Source organism: Pelophylax lessonae, assembly GCF_965119305.1.
Source record: "Pelophylax lessonae genome assembly, chromosome: 5".
Lineage (NCBI taxonomy): Eukaryota > Metazoa > Chordata > Amphibia > Anura > Ranidae > Pelophylax > Pelophylax lessonae.
The window spans coordinates 436,395,156-436,412,072 of record NC_138772.1 but is presented as its reverse complement, the minus strand read 5'-3'; the positions used below and the strand labels follow the sequence as shown (position 1 = coordinate 436,412,072).

At 39.6% G+C, this 16,917-nt stretch overlaps 1 protein-coding gene across 1 annotated transcript in view; it reads left to right on the top strand.

The window, feature by feature from the left end:
• TTPA (alpha tocopherol transfer protein) overlaps nt 1–8,824 on the top strand; it is an 84,884-nt gene extending 76,060 nt beyond the window's left edge. Inside the window, exon 5 of the mRNA XM_082259757.1 lies at nt 8,478–8,824. Coding sequence (XP_082115883.1) covers nt 8,478–8,651 — 174 coding nt within the window. The 3' untranslated portion in view covers nt 8,652–8,824. The remainder of the gene's footprint in view (nt 1–8,477) is intronic.
• The last annotated feature ends 8,093 nt before the right edge of the window (nt 8,825–16,917 follow it).

The following is a 16,917-nucleotide window of genomic DNA, read 5'->3' as shown; positions in this document are numbered from 1 at the left end:
GTCAATAACTGGCTGCAGCCTCCCTTAAGTATATACAAATATAAACAAAGAATGTGAGAGGGATAGGTGGCGCTGCCTAGGAGGAAAGTAGTGGGTGGTGATTCGGTCTGGTGGACTAAAACCAGAAAAAATAAAATGATTAATAAATTATAAAAATGTGAAAAAGGGAAAAATGAGTAACTCTGAGTGTGTCATGCGTGATAATCGGCTACATGTATAACGAAGTATACCTCTTCTAAATAATTAGATGATTGATATTTATATTGTTCAAAGTGACATGTGCTGAAGGGTAAAATTAGTTAATGGCCACTGTTAAGGACAATAATGCACAACATAATCATTAATCTGTGAATAAACACATGAAATAAATGATTGCTAAATTAATTCAATTAATAAAAATCCTCCATTAACACTTCTCCAGTAGGTGACGAAGTGCAAAAAAAGTGATAAGTGCTGTGGACCATTGCACAAGAATTATTTTTTGGTGATATATCCAGTAACATGATAAAGTGCTACTATGTATAAATAAATATAAAAGAGTAACTCTTTGAAATTAATATAAATATAGTTCATAGAAATGCCAGTCCCAGGCAAAGCTTGAAGGTGGATGGTAAAATAAAGGTGCTCGTGCTCCCTGCTCTCCCAGTACCTCACTCACCAGAACGGAAAACCCCTCCAGGGGTATGGCGTCTCAATCACTCAATGGATCTGACTGGTGCAGGTTTGTCTGAGGTCCCTACAGGGATATTTCGTCCCAACCCCTGGATGGGTAGGGCTAGTTCTCAAACTTGGCCACATATGCCATGGATCCCCATCCAATTTACAGTCCCCAGGTGAATAAAGATGGAAAGGCCACATAGTGTGGATCCGCATAAGTAATTTTATTGAGCATATCAAGTATTGTACTCGCATAAGCAGAAATACAGCAAGCATGGTAAAAATGGCAATTTTGTAACGCAAATGCGTTCCAAAAAGCGGAAGGGACAATGGCTCTCTACGTGTTTCGTTGCTAAGACGTCATCGGAAGCCTGATGACATAATGGCGCTATACGAAATGCGTAGAGCGCCATTACGTCGCTTCCGGTATTTGGGGCTTCTTATATATAAGCTGAGGGGTGAAAGAGAGAGAGTTTAGGGATAGAGGACAGGGCTGTCAGAAGGAGTGGTAGAGTGTGCATGTTACAAGGAGAAAGAGCTGAAGGGGTTAAAAAGGTCACCCGTAGTCTGTGCGGTGTTTATATCCGCATATCCTGTGTTCATTCACTTTGTGCATTCGCTGAAGTGTAGAGTCAGAAGTGTTCCCACTTGTAGAAATAGCCCCATTTTGAGAAATAACTCCACAGCAAACGTACCGCCCCCCCCTGCAAACGTGCCTTCCCCAAGAGATGCAGTTAGCCATTTTCTCTCCCTGGTGTCATGTGACTTGTTGGTGTTACAAGGTCTCAGGTGTGAATGGGGAGCAGGTTTGTTCAAATTTTAGTGTTATAGCTTTCACTCTCTCATACTGGTCACTGCATGTTCAACATGGCAAAGAACTGTCTGAGGATCTGAAAAAAAGAATTGTTGCACTTCATAAAGATGGCCTAGGCTATAAGATGATTGCCAAGACCCTGAAACTGAGCTGCAGCATGTTGGCCAAACCATACAGCAGTTTAACAGGACAGAATCCACTCAAGTACAGGCCTCGCCATGGTTGACCAAAGAAGTTGAGTGCACATGCTCAGCGTTATATCTAGAGGTTGTCTTTGGGAAATAGATGTATGAGTGCTGCCAGCATTGCTTCAAAGGTTAAACGGATGGGGGGGGGGGGTCAGCCTGTCGTGCTCAGACCATATGCCATACACTGCATCAAATTGGTCTGCAGATGATGTACAAGAAAGCTCGCAAACAGTTTGCTGATGATTACTGGAGCCATGTCCTGTGGTCTAATGGGACCAAGATAAACTGATTTTGTTCAGATGGTGTCAAGCGTGTGTGGTAGCAACCAGGCGAGGAGTACAAAGACAAGTGTGTCTTGCCTACAGTCAAGCATGCTGGTTTGAGTGTCATGGTCTGGGGCTGCATGAGTGCTGCCGGCACTAGGGAGCTATAGCTCATTGAAGGAACCAACTTGTACTGTGAAATATTGAAGCAGAGCATGATCCCCTCCCTTCAAAGACTGGGCCGCAGGGCAGTATTCCAGCATAACGATCCCAAACACCTTCAAGATGACCACTACCTTGCTAAAGAAGGTGAGGGTAAAGGTGATGGACTGGCCAAGCTCTGGTGAACTCCATGCCCAAGAGGTTTAAGGCAGTGCTGGAAAATAATGGTGGTCACACAAAATATTGACACTTTGGGCCCAATTTGGACATTGTCTCTTAGGGGTGTACTCACTTTTGTTGCCAGCGGGTTAGACATGAATGGCTGTGTTGAGTTATTTTGAGGGGGCAGACAATTTACACTGTTATACAAGCTGTACACTCACTACTTTACATTGTGGCAAAGTGTAATTTCTTCAGTGTTGTCACATGAAGATATAATAAAATATTTACAAAAATGTGAAGGGTGTACTCACTTTTGTGAGATACTTTATATTTAACCAGATCTGACTTCTGCTGCCTCCATTGTTTACATCCCAAGCCACAAATCTTCACTTCCCTGGCCACTCAAGTGCTTTACAGCCCCAAGACTTCTTTGATGTGGTAATGCACCTGTGCCAGGGTTAGGCCACTAGGCTATTGGTGCAGGGACATGTCTGGGGCTAACCTGGAAGAAAACTAAAGACAGTTTATGCATTATCCAAACTTTGTAACTTCCAGCTGAGGGGGGGCTGAAGCATTCAAGTGGTTGTAAAGGCTGATAGTTTTTTTACCTTTTTGCATTCTATGCATGAAGTTAAAAAAATCTTCTCTGTGCAACCCCCCCCCCCCCCCCCCATTAATACTTACCTAAGCCTGATCACAATCCAGTGTTGTGCGTGAGAGCAGCACCTCTCACTAGTCTCTCCCTTATTAGCTGAGATGCAGGAGCCATTGGCTCCCGCTGCTGCCAATCACAGCCAGTAAGCGGGGGGGGGGGGGGGGGTGAGGCAGAGGAGACACTGTCTTGTGGACACGGAGAGCCAGCTTGGGAGTGAGCATGCATGAGTGCCCCCATAGCAAGTAGATTGCTATGGGGGCACTTGGTAGGGGGGACCCTAGAGTGCTGGCGGGGGACATGAGAAGAGTAGGATCAGGGCTACTCTGTGCAAAACCATTGCACAGAGCAAGTTAACCACTGCCGGACCTCACACCGCAAATATAAGTCGGTGCTTTGACATTAAATACTGGGGTTATGGCAGCTAGCTATTTTTTAATCTGCGGACGATCCTCTTTCACATAAGGGTGGTTACAGTGGCAGATTTGCCACGGGATCACCCTTATGGTGCGGGCAAAACGATCCGATTCGCGCTCCTCACAGGCAGGAAGTCGAGTGAGGGCAAGATGGCCCCCACTCGACTCAATATGGTCTTGGAGGACTGGAGCGACGTCAAATCATGTCTTCTAGCAACGCATTTAAAGAGTCAATTTTTTTTTCATCATAAAAAAGTCCCATTGGGGGTTTTCCCTCTTGGTTTCTATGTTTCGGGATGCGGTGATCCTAATTAACTCCATATTCCCCCAACCAGCCCTCTCTGCAATAAAGAGAGGATGTCTACCCAAAAACAGGTGGAGGGAATTGCATCTTTCATCCAGTGCTGCGCTGATGTTTCTGGATTCTGAGTCATGGGGAAAGCAAAAGAATTGTCAAAGGATGTAAGGGAAAAGGGAGTTGAACTGTATAAAACAGGAAAGGGATATAAAGATATCCAAGGAATTGAGAATGCCAATCAGCAGTGTTCAAACTCTAATCAAGAAGTGGAAAATGAGGGGGTTTGTCGAAACCAAATTACGGTCATGTAGACCAACTAAAATTTCAGCCACAACTGCCAGGAAAATTGCTTGGGATGCAAAGAAAAACCCACAAATAACTTCAGGTGAAATACAGGACTCTCTGAAAACATGTGGTGTGGCTGCTTCAAGATGCACAATAAGGAGGCAAAAAAAAGAAAGATGGCTGCATTGTTGAGTCGCCAAAAGAAAGCCATTACTACGCAAATGCCACAAAGTATCCCGCTTACAATACGCCAAACAGCACAGAGACAAGCCTCAAACCTTCTGGCACAAAGTCATTTTGGAGTGATGAGACCAAAATTTAGCTTTTTGGCCACAACCATAAATGCTACATTTAGAGATGAGTCAACAAGGCCTATGATGAAAGGTACACCGTTCCGTCTGTGAAACCTGGAGGTGGATCGCTGATCTGGGAATGTGTGAGCTACAAAAATACAGGAAATTTGGTCAAAATTGGTGGCAAGATGAATGCAGTATGTTATCAAAAAATACTGGAGGTAAATTTACATTTATCAGCCCGGAAGCTGCACATGAGACGTACTTGGAAATTCCAACATGACAATGATCCTAAACACAAGGCCAGGTCGACCTGTCATTGGCTACACCAGAATAAAGGGAAAGTTCTGGAGTAGCCATCTTAGTCTCTTGACTGGGCCACTCTGGGGAGGTCTCAAACGTGTAGTTCATGCAAGACAGACCAAGAATTTACAGGAACTGGAGACTTTTTGCCAGGAAAAAAGGGCAGCTTTACCATCTGAGACAATAAAGAGCCTCATCCACAAATACTGCAAAAGACTTCAAGCTGTCATTGATGTTAAATGGGGCAATACATGGTATTAGGAACTGGGGTAGGTAAACTTTTGATCAGGGTCATTTGGGTAGTTTCTGTTGTCATTATGATTTAAAGCGTAAACGCATTTGACTGATAATAAATTGCTTCAGCCAAACACTAACCACGAGTGAAAGAAAAGTATTTGTGTGATTATTCAAAGTCTCTGAAAAATGGCTAAGAAATCAAATTCTGCCAGGGTATATATATATATATATATATATATATATATATATATATATATATATATATATATATATATATATATATATTAGTGTGTATGTATGTGTATGTATATATGTATGTATGTGTGTGTGTGTGTGTGTGTGTATGTGTATATATATATATATATATATATATATATATATATATATATATATATATATATATATATATATATATATATATATATATATATATTATATTGTGAGATTGATTAGCTCGGTGGCGGGCGTGGATGACCCCTTTGGGGGGGTTCGTTACACAGGGAGATAGCCGAGAAGTGGTTGCAAACAACAGTTTGGTTTATTCTTGCAATTTACTTCACACAAGTGCAAGCCTCAAAAACAGCAAAATAAAAATAAAACACAAAATAAATCCTTGCCACTGTGGGCGGCTACCTTCTCACATACAGGAACATACCTACGGAATCTGTCTCCAACCTACTGTTGGGCAAACTTTGCTGATCCTACAGCAGACCCTCAATAGTCCATGTTTTTTCTTCACACAACAAATGTCCATTGAACATCTCCCTTTTCTTCTTCACATTGAACATGTCCCTTTGCTTGTCTCTTCACATAGCAAACAGTTCATTTATTTCTTCCACATGGAAATAGTTCATTTTCTCACCTTGAGAAGTCTTCACACTTTTTACCCTCCTCAGCGCACATCGCTCCAGGAGGTCTTCTCCCATGCTCACACAGTGTCGGGAGGCACACATCTGACTGTCCTTCTTCCCCAGCTTCACACAGCGTCAGGAGGCAGCAATCCTTCTCCCAGGCTTCACACAGCGTCGGGAGGCACACATCTGACTGTCCTCCTCTCCCCAGCTCACACAGCGTCAGGAGGCAGCAATCCTTAGACTTCCTTTGGACAAATTATAGAGGCCTTAACTTCCTCATTCCGAACAGCTGAAGGCCTTTCAACTTCCTTAAGCCGTCCTGGCTACTTTTTCAGCCGACACCCTATAGTAATTGGTGAATTTTCTAAACCAGGTGGAAATGTATCTCCTGTCTGTGACTACACAAAAATGGTCCAGGCGCTGATCCCAAAGAAATGTCCCTAGGTAATGAACAGACCAACCAGTGCGGTAATTTATGAATGACCAATGGGTTGTGACTTACCAGAGCTGCCAAACCCTAAACATGGGATGAAGACCTGAATAAGCGTTACTAGAAAAAAGAGGGTGGCGCTCACAGGTGTCTGTAAGTAACTGTACTCTATGGAAGACTTTAGAATGTCTCTTTAAATAAATATGGCATTTATTGAAAACAAGTAAATAAACAGTAAAAAGTTGCCACGACAGTCCCAACAATCCCGAACCTCCTTGGGTTGCTGTGAGATATCAAGGAGAATGTAATGCTCGGTATGACCTAGGAATATACTGGCGTCCCTCTTGGTAAAAAATTGGTGACAAATAAGGTACCTCGGGTGGCGCTGAAGTGCTGTTGCCAGACTCAGAAGGGGACACTGTGCGCGGCCGCCGCACGGTCCCACAGTTGGTGACAGTCCGTCTGTATGCGAAAACCCGAGTCCTCCGTTGCTTCCGCGGTAGCCGGAAGTGACGGGATCGCATCACCGGAAGTGACGATGGTCTATAGTCAGGAAGTCGGGGCTGATCACGGACGTAAACAAACTTGCTTTCTGGTTGCCGCAACTACATGTTTTGCGCGCATGCGCTTTGTCAAGTTGCGGCAATCGGCAACCAGAGAGCCTTTTAAGCCAAACTGATAGGCGGGCTAATGAAGATTCACCAATGGCAAACAACCAGACCGAAAAAGGAGGGGGATAAGAGAAGGAAAAGCAGAAAAACGAAAAATATATATTGCGGAATCCAGTGTTAATTTTGGCAGCAAATTTCAATTTAGTTTTAGTCTTAGTCTTAGGACTAAAATGGCATTTTAGTTTTAGTCCTATTTTAGTCTTCTGCAAGTGTTTTAGTTTTAGTCGTATTTAGTCGACAAAAACTCCAGTATATTTTAGTCGACTAAAACGCCCTACATTTTAGTCGACTAAAACGCATTTTAGTCATCTATAATCAAATGGGTGTAGTTCAATTGTAATTTGTAATGCATTATTTAAGCATTTCTCTACAATTTCCAAACTCATATACTACTGCTGGTCCTGGAGTGAAAAATCGAATATGTTATTTTTTATGCTTTGAGCATGCACCAGTGTTAATTTTTGGCAGCAAATTTCGATTTAGTTTTAGTTATAGTCTTTTGACTAAAATGCCATTTTAGTTTTAGTCATATTTTAGTCTTAAGACTAAAATGCCATTTTAGTTTTAGTCGTATTTTAGTCATCTGAATTGTGTTAGTCGACGAAAACGTTTTAGTCGGTTTTAGTCGACGAAATTAACACTGGCGGAATCCCACAACAACTCTAAGGATAACATACATGTATAACATTACCCAAAAAAATACAAAATGTCAATACATAATACTAAAAAGTATATATATTGCTGAATCATGAATGATAACGAACTAAAGCTTATTTTCAGAGTACCGTCATATACTAAAAACAATAATGTTAAAAAACGTCATGGTAATAAAAATATATATGTGTTGTGAAGTAAAATATTCTAAGTGAAGGTTAACTGGTGATGTACCCTCATACATTAAGACCATAGTATATTAAAAATATATATATTAAATGTATAAAAATATATCTTATTAAAAATTATCCATAAAATGAAATTACTTCATCATGCTGGACATTATATATACACACATACATAATAAATATAGCCGTTACACTAAAGTGCGTTTTTACCATATATGATCCACATAAATACGCAATAAGTACAAATTATCAAGAATTATTATATATAAAGCTAAAATCGGTAAAAAATATACATATGTATAAATATAAAAAATATATATATATGGAGACTAATTGAGGCAAAGGAAGTATCGGAGTACGTGCTGTGACTACATCCACAGATTTACCTGACTTCCTGTCACAATGTAAATATTTTTTTTTTTTTTTTTGCATGGAAAAAATACTTTAGTGACTTTTTAATTTGCCCGAAAACGCAATATAATACCAAATTGGTAAAATATAAAAGATAATTACGCTGAGTAAATAGATACCCAACATGCCACGCTTTAAAATTGCGCAGGCTTGTGGAACAGCACAAAGCTTCGATACTTTAAAATCTCCATAGGCAACGCTTTAGAAGCCTTTACAGGTTACCAGTTTAGAGTTACACAGGAGGTCTGGTGCTAGAATTTATTCCTCTCACTATCTACAACATTCACAGTGATGCCTCACCTGTGGTGCAAACACCGTTTACATATGCATGTGCGACCTTCATATGTGCTCACCTTTTTTGACATGTATGTCCTCAATGTACCTTTTTTTTTTTTTTTTTTTTTTTTTTTTTTTGCCATAAAATTCAACTATTATAAAAATAAAAGAAACACTGTAATATAGTCCAATTGCTTACAAGTACACAAGGAGCCAGAACTTTAATATAAAGCTTGATAAGTTGTTTTGTTCTGTTATTTTAGATTCATTTGCATGGGAGCTATTACATGCCAACTCTACACCAGCACTTTTCTGAGAATATCCTACCTCCAGAATATGGTGGCACAGGACCCCCAATAATGGAACTCTGCAAAGAATGGACTGATTGCATCATGGATTCTGAGGATTATCTGCTCAGTATATCAGAGAAAGTATAACCTTCTCTAAATATTGCACTTTATATAGAACAGTCCCTGTGGGGAAATAAGCTAGTTATATTTTTACTGTGATTTGTAATTTTCAACCAGCTTAAACACTGTGGTTATGGAATGGTAAGTGAATACGGTGATCCAGCAGCTAATTCAACAAAGCATGTTATCAGTAACCTGGATATACTGTATATTCCAGGAATACCTGAATGAACATTTTGGGTATCACAGATCCCATTTCTTAAGTAGATATATATGGTCAAAAGCCAATGGGGTAGGCAGAGGTGCCCATGGGTGGGTGGAGTCTTCAAAAGGACAAGAATGTAGAAATCATATTTCTGAAAAAGTGTAGGCTTCTTTTAAAAAGGATCTTTAATTGAGCACCAATCGCGTTTCTCGACAAATGGTCACTTCAGATGTGGCGCAAGCTCTGTCGAATAAGTGGGGTAGGAAAAATTGGTATGCTTCATTACAGGTAAAGTAAAATACTGTAAACGTACAGTAGGAGAATATAAAAAACACCATTCATTATGGATATAATCCATACAGCAAATCTAAACAAGAAAAAAAATGGTAGATCTGAAAGATTTTGTTTGAGAATTGCACTTTAAAAAAAAAAAAATACTATGCATATATTGAAATAAGAAAGGAGATTATACAATAATAAAAATGCAAAGTAAATATGATATAAAACAAAATAAATATATATATAATATATATACAGCAATAGTGTAAGGATTTATATAGCTATTAGAGAATACTAGTGAAAATACTGATAGACTTATAAACTAGATACATGAGGTGTACTCAGAAAGTAATTAGAATATTTTAAAAATGTTTACTATTGAAAATTTTTTTCTTCAAAGTATGCACATTGTGGCTTTTTCCATTCTTCATACCATCCCTGGAAGTCTTCAAGTGGGATAGCGTTCATAGCCTGCGTTCTTTGGAGGTTATCCACACTACCAAAATGGTGTCCTTTCTCACGTTCAAATCCTGAGTCACGATTTCATGAATGATTGCCTTGGTAATTCCCTTTTCTCTGTAATCATTCTGATAGCGAGCCGTCGTCCAAAAAGGGAACAGAATGTGGACGCAGTGAGGTCTGTTCTCAACCGTGACCGACCTCTCATGATTGCAGAGGAAATCGGAATTACCAAGTAAATGGTTTGTGAAGTCGTGACTCAGAATTTGACCATTTGAGAGGAGACCATTTTGGTAGTGTGGATAACCTCCAAAGAGCCACTACGCAGGCACTGAACACCATCCCACTTGAAGACTTCCAGGGACGGATTGAAGGATTGAAAAATCGCTGGGAGAGTTGTGTACACTCACAAGGTGCATACTTTTAAAGGAAACCATGTTCAATTATAACATTTTTCAAGAAGATTTTTTTTTTTTTTTTTAAATGTCTCGTTCTTACTACTTTCTGGCCATAACTCGTATACCGTATATTTAAAAGAGAAGAGGGCACAGAGAAAAAAAGGGGAGTTTTTTAAAATAGTCCAAAAGTTGTGAATGTATTGGAGGAAAAAGTCGACAAGTCTGTATTTAATATGGCGAGACTAAGTGGATTGAAAATGGGAAATGGGGGTAAGAAAGAGGAGATATTGAGCCTTCACACAGAATGTACTAATGTGCAGCTGGATTTGAAACCATTCAGTGGCAATAAAGAGTGGGTAGGCTGTGCATCTGATGGCTAAATGCTACAGCGAGTGTTAGTTTTGATTTTTTTGGGGGGAGAGCTGTTACCAAATCGCAGTAATCCATGGTGATTGTGGATTACTTAATCCTGGACAAAACAATGCAGGAATCATTGTATACATTAAATAAGGTATTTTACAAGAAAAAAGCAGTCTAATTGAGAATACAGATGTTCTAAATCATATAATATTGGAAGTCACCCTCTAATCTGTCCCCCCCCCCAATTATCTGCATTCTTGATAACTTTGTCTGGATTATGTTGTAAAGATTTCAGGGCTTGTCATTGTTTGTACCAGAGGTTGAAGCTAATCGCTGAGAGGGTCTTTAGTTAGTACAAAGAAGCTCCTTTGCTATGGTATGTAAATGGTGAAGAAGTAATGCCTAATTTTGTAAAAAACTTGATTTGTTAAGGTTGTGGGGATTCTTTTTTTTCAGAGATTCTTACATTTTTTTTAAAACTGTGCTACATAAATGGTAAAAACCATTGAAGTGGTGCACTGGTTAGTTAAAATAAAAATGTGTTTGTACTTTCAAATGAATTGGTATTAATGTAATGATAAATCTCATGACCATGTGAAAAAAAGATCCATATAAATGTTACTACAAATATTCGTTCTTAAAATCAAAATTATTAGTGTACAAAATCCGTGAACAAATATTCATTCTTAAAATCAAAATTATTAGTGTACAAAATCCGTGCACAATCTTAGAATAAACCTTTTATAGAATAGTGATGCGAATGAAGAAGAAAAAAAAAAAGCACAAAAAAAAAATCTACTCCCAATACGAGGTTGATATGTAAAGCAGTCCGCGAATCATCGGTGCTTGTGTGCTCCACAGTGCTCTTGACAAAGTTCAGTGATAATTAGTGATTCCTAATTGTGTGATCCAACCACCTAGTATCCACCTCCTAGGTGCAATGTGCGCTCCCCTGGCTCACAGGCGATTTACATGGAGCTCTAACTGAAGTTCTAAATTTCTCCTGTCACAGGATAAACCTCGCCTAATCCCTCTGGATAGAGGAGGATCTAAAAGGGAAGATAAAGGAGTATTTTGAGGCTGGCTTTGCCTATACTGCGAGTTATCTGTTTATTTTCGGGGTGAGCGCGCATTGCACCTAAAGGTGGATACTAGGTGGTGATGATTCAGACTCTGATACTTATTAACTACGTACTAGGAGAAGATTTTTTTTTTTTTTTCCCCTTTTTTAATCCCCTCACTATTCTATGCATGTTTATTCTAAGATTGTGCACAGATTTTGTAAACTATAATAATTTTTGATTTTTAAGAATGAAGATTTGTAGTAACATTTATAAATGAATCTTTTTTTTCACATGGTCGTGAGATTAATCTTTGGATTATTACCATTCATTTGAAAGTACAGACACGTTTTTATTTGATATAAACAGCACACTACTTCACTGGTTTTTAGTTGTTCATTTTTTCAAGACTCAGAGGGCTTAATCTGGTGGTAGCAAGTTTTTTTTTTTTTTTTTTTTTTTTTTTTATATTAGCATTTTTATCACAAGCTAAGATCACTGTATCAGCGCATCGGTGCCCCAGATTTATAAATGGTATATTAGCACATTTAAGAAACACTCTGACAGACCTTTTTTGCTTTTTTTGAGTTCTTGGACCAATGTAACTATGTATAAGACATAGATGGCCGATGCCCCTGAAAGGTGCAAATCACTGAAATAGACACTACTACTCCAGTGATCCCCACTTGCTTCCAAGTCCCGTGTTGAACGACCAGCTTGTGAATACAGGAGGTTGGCTGCTCAGCTTGGGCACCATTCAGAGAATGGTTTGCACTTTCTGAATGAAACAAAGTGATCTCGAACTGTACAAGGTGGAGAGCATGACATCACCTCCCTATCTCGTCCAGTCACACTTGAGAAAGGAGTGCGCATGCCTGAACCCGGTATTGACGCATGCTCTGAAACGCGTTGTGAAGCCCTGCTTGCCCTCACTGCCCTTCTCTGCACCCGTGACGTCAGACGCCGCCGGCCGCTGTTCAAGCTTCCCCACCGTGTCCACCCAGAAGATGCCATAGCAGGTCTCCATAGCCTTCACGGACTGCCGGACACCACTTGGATTCAGCATACATCCAGCCTACGGAGCGTGACGCCCTACACGATAATTATAACCTCCATGTGAGTTACTACTATTTTATTGTCAATAAATTGTTTACAACACTCGAGGCGCTTTCCTCTCTTCCATATCTCGTCCAGTTAGGGAATGCCTTGCATTTATTCTGAAAATGCAGAGCATTCTCTAAATGGCATCCGTGCCGAGTGGTCGGCCTCCTGTGTTCACAATGCATAAAATCAGCCGCTCAGTGCAGGACTTGGAAGCAAGTGGAGATCACTGAATAAGCGACATCTACTTCAGTGATTTCCAACTTCCAGTGGCATCGGCCAGGTATGTCGTAGACAAGCTGGACTAATGTAACGATGTAGAACACGCTGATGCCTGGAATTATTCTTTTAAACATCGCATCCTGTTCTTTTTTAAAGTTGTGGGTTTTCAGTTTTTCAGAACCACATTTTAAAGACAATATACCTTTTTTAAAGCCAGTTTGTACCTTTTTAGCAAATCAATAATACAGTTTAGAAAAACTGCCTATTACAAAATGTTTTGTATATAAACTGCTGTAGCCGAAGAGGGGTTTTGGCTACTGGTGTCTACTACACGACCATGCCAAACATTCCAGAATTACTAACAGCTGGGACGATTATAATTGAACTGAGAATTATTGGTTAAGTTATAATTTATTCACTTGCCATGTGCCTTTTTTTTTTTTTTTTTAAACCTGCTGAAAAAATGTGACCAGTTCCCTTAGCATAGTCCCATCCCTCCCATCCAACGTGGCTGAACCTAGCAGCAGACTCAGGCATTTTGGGTGTCTACACTAGGGAGGTGTTTGGATGTATATAAAATGCATAAATTGTGTTAAATGCCCACAAAATCCTACGGAAATTTGTTTTATTGAAATTAAATTAATGGTCTTTCAAAAGCATCTCAGTTCCTGGCTGCTTATTCGAAATGTTTGACAAATGCCAACAGTTCTAAGCAATATGAAGAATCATACTTTTTAGTGCCTTCTTTGATCGGATGGTGTTTTTTGATTAGTGCTTTTATAAGTAGTAACTGGAGCTCAGTTTTTGTAGCTTAAAGAGAAAACTATTTAAGCATTTTATATAGATACATGTAACACTGATGGGGAAATCACATCCAAACACTGTAAAATCCCAATATGTGTGCTATATTTTCTAATTTAAGGGGATAAATTCCTTTAAAGTTAAAGTAATTTTTTAAAAAAATAAATGAGGAGTGAGCTTTAAATGAATACATGTCAGCTAGGTTATTGTATTCTGCTTCACTAATGGCTGCCTGAATACTTGAACAGTGCAGTGGGGATCAGTGACTGGACTGGTGACTGCGGTGGGGTCAGTGATGGGACCAGTGACTGCGGTGGGGTCAGTGATGGGACCGGTGACTGCGGTGAGATTGCAGTGTGCAGCCCCCTTTACTTAAGTGTGACAGTGGGTGTAATTCCTGCTGCGGCTTGTGTAAATCCCAGCCGCTGCCTCAGCAGCAACAGAGTGAGCAGTTGAGGGGCAGTGAAAACATGGCTCAACCAAAAAATTTCATGAAAACCAAAATCTGTTTTTGATTCTCTGTTTATGAAATCAAACACATTCCTCCATCCACATTAAATGGCACGGATGGACAAATCTCTTACCGCAGTAGTTGTATTCTGGCAGCTGACACCTCCTGATTGGATGCAGTCAATTTTCAGCCTGTGAACTTCACTTTTTCAGTCAAGAACATTGGGCGTAGTGGTGCCCACAGGGTGCCCGACCATTTGAATTTTGTCTGGTTCATTAGGGACTGGCTGAAATTCACCTAGAGTATGGTCATGTTAGCGTTGTTTTAAAGGTACAGTACAAGGTGTTTTTACTTGAATGCATTCTCTGCATTAAGGTAAAAAAATCCTTCTGCATGCAGCCCCCCTCCCCCCCTGCCCCACCTAAATATTTACCTGAGCCTGATCCAGTGATGTGCACAAGAGCAGCGGTTCTCTCCTCATTGGACAGAAAGGCAGCAGTGGGAGCCATTTGCTCTTGCTGCTGTCAATCACAGCCAATGAGAAGAGAGAGTGGGTGGACACACACAGGCTGCTCAGGAGTGAGCCTGCACGGGTGTCCCCAGGGTTAAAAGCTTAATTTAGGGGCACTGGACAGGGGGAGGAGCCAGTGGGGGGCCTCCAAAGAGGAGGATCGCAGCTGCTCTGTGCAAAACCATTGCACAAAGCAGGTTAAGTACAACATGTTTGCTATTTAAAAAAAAATGTTTTTAGAATCCTTTTTAAGAGCCTGCTTTGGAACTGATTATGCCATTTAGGGTGACCAGTTTTAGCCTGATCAGAACACTGCTTGCCATAGTTCTTTCTCCAGAGTCTCAGGCCAATGAAGATATTGTTGTTTTTTTTTTTTTTTATAGTCTGCCTTTTGCAGGATACTAAAGCTTAGACATACATGGGGCTGAACAAAAGAAAATCAATAGATTGCTACAACCAAGCTAAACAGCATAAAAGGAGGAATCTGCACCTACCACTGCTTGAATACCATTACAGTGACTGGATTAGACAACTTCTGACTCCCCCTTTTCTCTTTTTGAGGCGCAGTCTTGTTCCAAGGCAGTGATCAGAATAGTCAGTGTAAACAGCCAGGCACCTAGCATTTTCATGTCAGCCATGCCAGCCTCCATATTTCTCTAGGAAAGGTTTAACTTAATGTGTGTAATGTTAAAAGGAAACCATCAAAATTGAAATACAAAATCTGTCATTGCTGAATTGTAAAGTAATGAGACAAGGGCAGGCATACCCCATTCTCTGATGCTGCTAATGTATTTAGAAGTAATGCAATTGTGAACTTGTATTATAAGCCTTTTTCATCTCTTCAATGTGTAATTCATTTTTAATTGTGTGCTGAACCTTTTATAAAACTGTGCTGAAATTTGATAAACTTGTTTTTACAAATGTTTGGGAATAAAACTTGAAATGCCTCCTGTCTTATTTAAAGGCGTCCTTTCATATTATTTGATTTAAAGCAATCCTTTTGGCACTCAGATTAGGCTGGATTCATACTTTTGTTCTGAAGTAACATTATTTTCAAAACTCAAAAGTTTAACATGTACCGCAATATTTGCTTATTTACAGTCTTGCACTCCTTAGAATTTCACAAATGCACAATTCAAAAAAGATTAATTTTTAATGATTTAATAATGGATTCAATACAGTTATATATATTTTTTTAGATTTAATAGGAATTTTGTAAGCTATGTTGTATTAGTTTGTAACATTGATTGTAATGTATCTTTTTGATAAACATTTGTGCAACTATCACAGCACCTAAAAAAAAAATCAGTAGCTCCACAATTTTTTTTTCCCCCCCGATCGTTTTTGTGCTTTCAGAAAATATATGGTTTGGGGAATCTGCAAAATGTGAAAGCTGTAAATGATAAAGTGAGAAATTGCAAAAACGGTATGGCCACCTGAGATTAAAAGTGGAAAAGTGGTTAATTCAGTAAAGAGATCTCCTTTATACTTTTTTGTAAAAAAAAAAAAAAAAAATGCCTAAACCTTATTACAGATTGCTGTAAAACCAAAAACAATTTTATAAAAAAGCAAAATACCAACCGTAGTACTAGTTTAGAGTTAAATGTAGTGGTGCAAGGTGGAGTTTATAATGCAACGTTGGTTGAATACATCTAAGTGATCAATGCAGCCAAACCCACAAGTATGATCACAACTGCAGAAGGAAAGTGCTACAAATAGGGCACATTTTAAACTTTGGTCGTCTTTGTAAGTTTTGTTACAAACGCCCTCATTCTGTTATCCATGAAAGACAAAAAAAAAAAAAAAACAATGCAGTAATAATTTTGGCGTGCAGCCCATAGTGTTACTGCAACCTTACCTCTAGATGGTACAGTGAGGCATAAAACTAAAAGAAGGCTGGATTCACACTATTCCATGTATAAACAGTCTACGTGAGAACAAACGCACGCATTCATATACTGTAGATGTAATGGGTGGATATTGTTTTTCTTTTACACTTGTAGTGAACAGATCTTAACTAGGGTTGAGCGAACACCTAGATGTCCGTGTTCGACGGGTTCGGCCGAACTTTAAAAAAAAGTCCGGGTCCGTGTCCCGGACTTTTACCGAACTTTTCCCGGACACCGAACCCCATTGAAGTCAATGGGGACCCGAACTTTAAGGCACTAAAATGGCTCTAAAACACCAAAGGAAAGGGCTAGAGTGCTGCAAATGGCAGCAAAACGTAATTAAGAGCATGGCAAGTGCTCTGCAAACAAATGTGGATAGGGAAATAACTTAAAACAACAAAAAAAAAACAGAAAAATAAAACAATGTTCTTCTTCATCTCTGAAGGACGAGGCCCATATGGAGTAGGAGGGAGGTTGAGGTGGTGGTGGATGTGGCGGTGACTAGACATATGCCGGTTTTCGGTAATTCGATATATCGCGGTATTGCATAGCCACG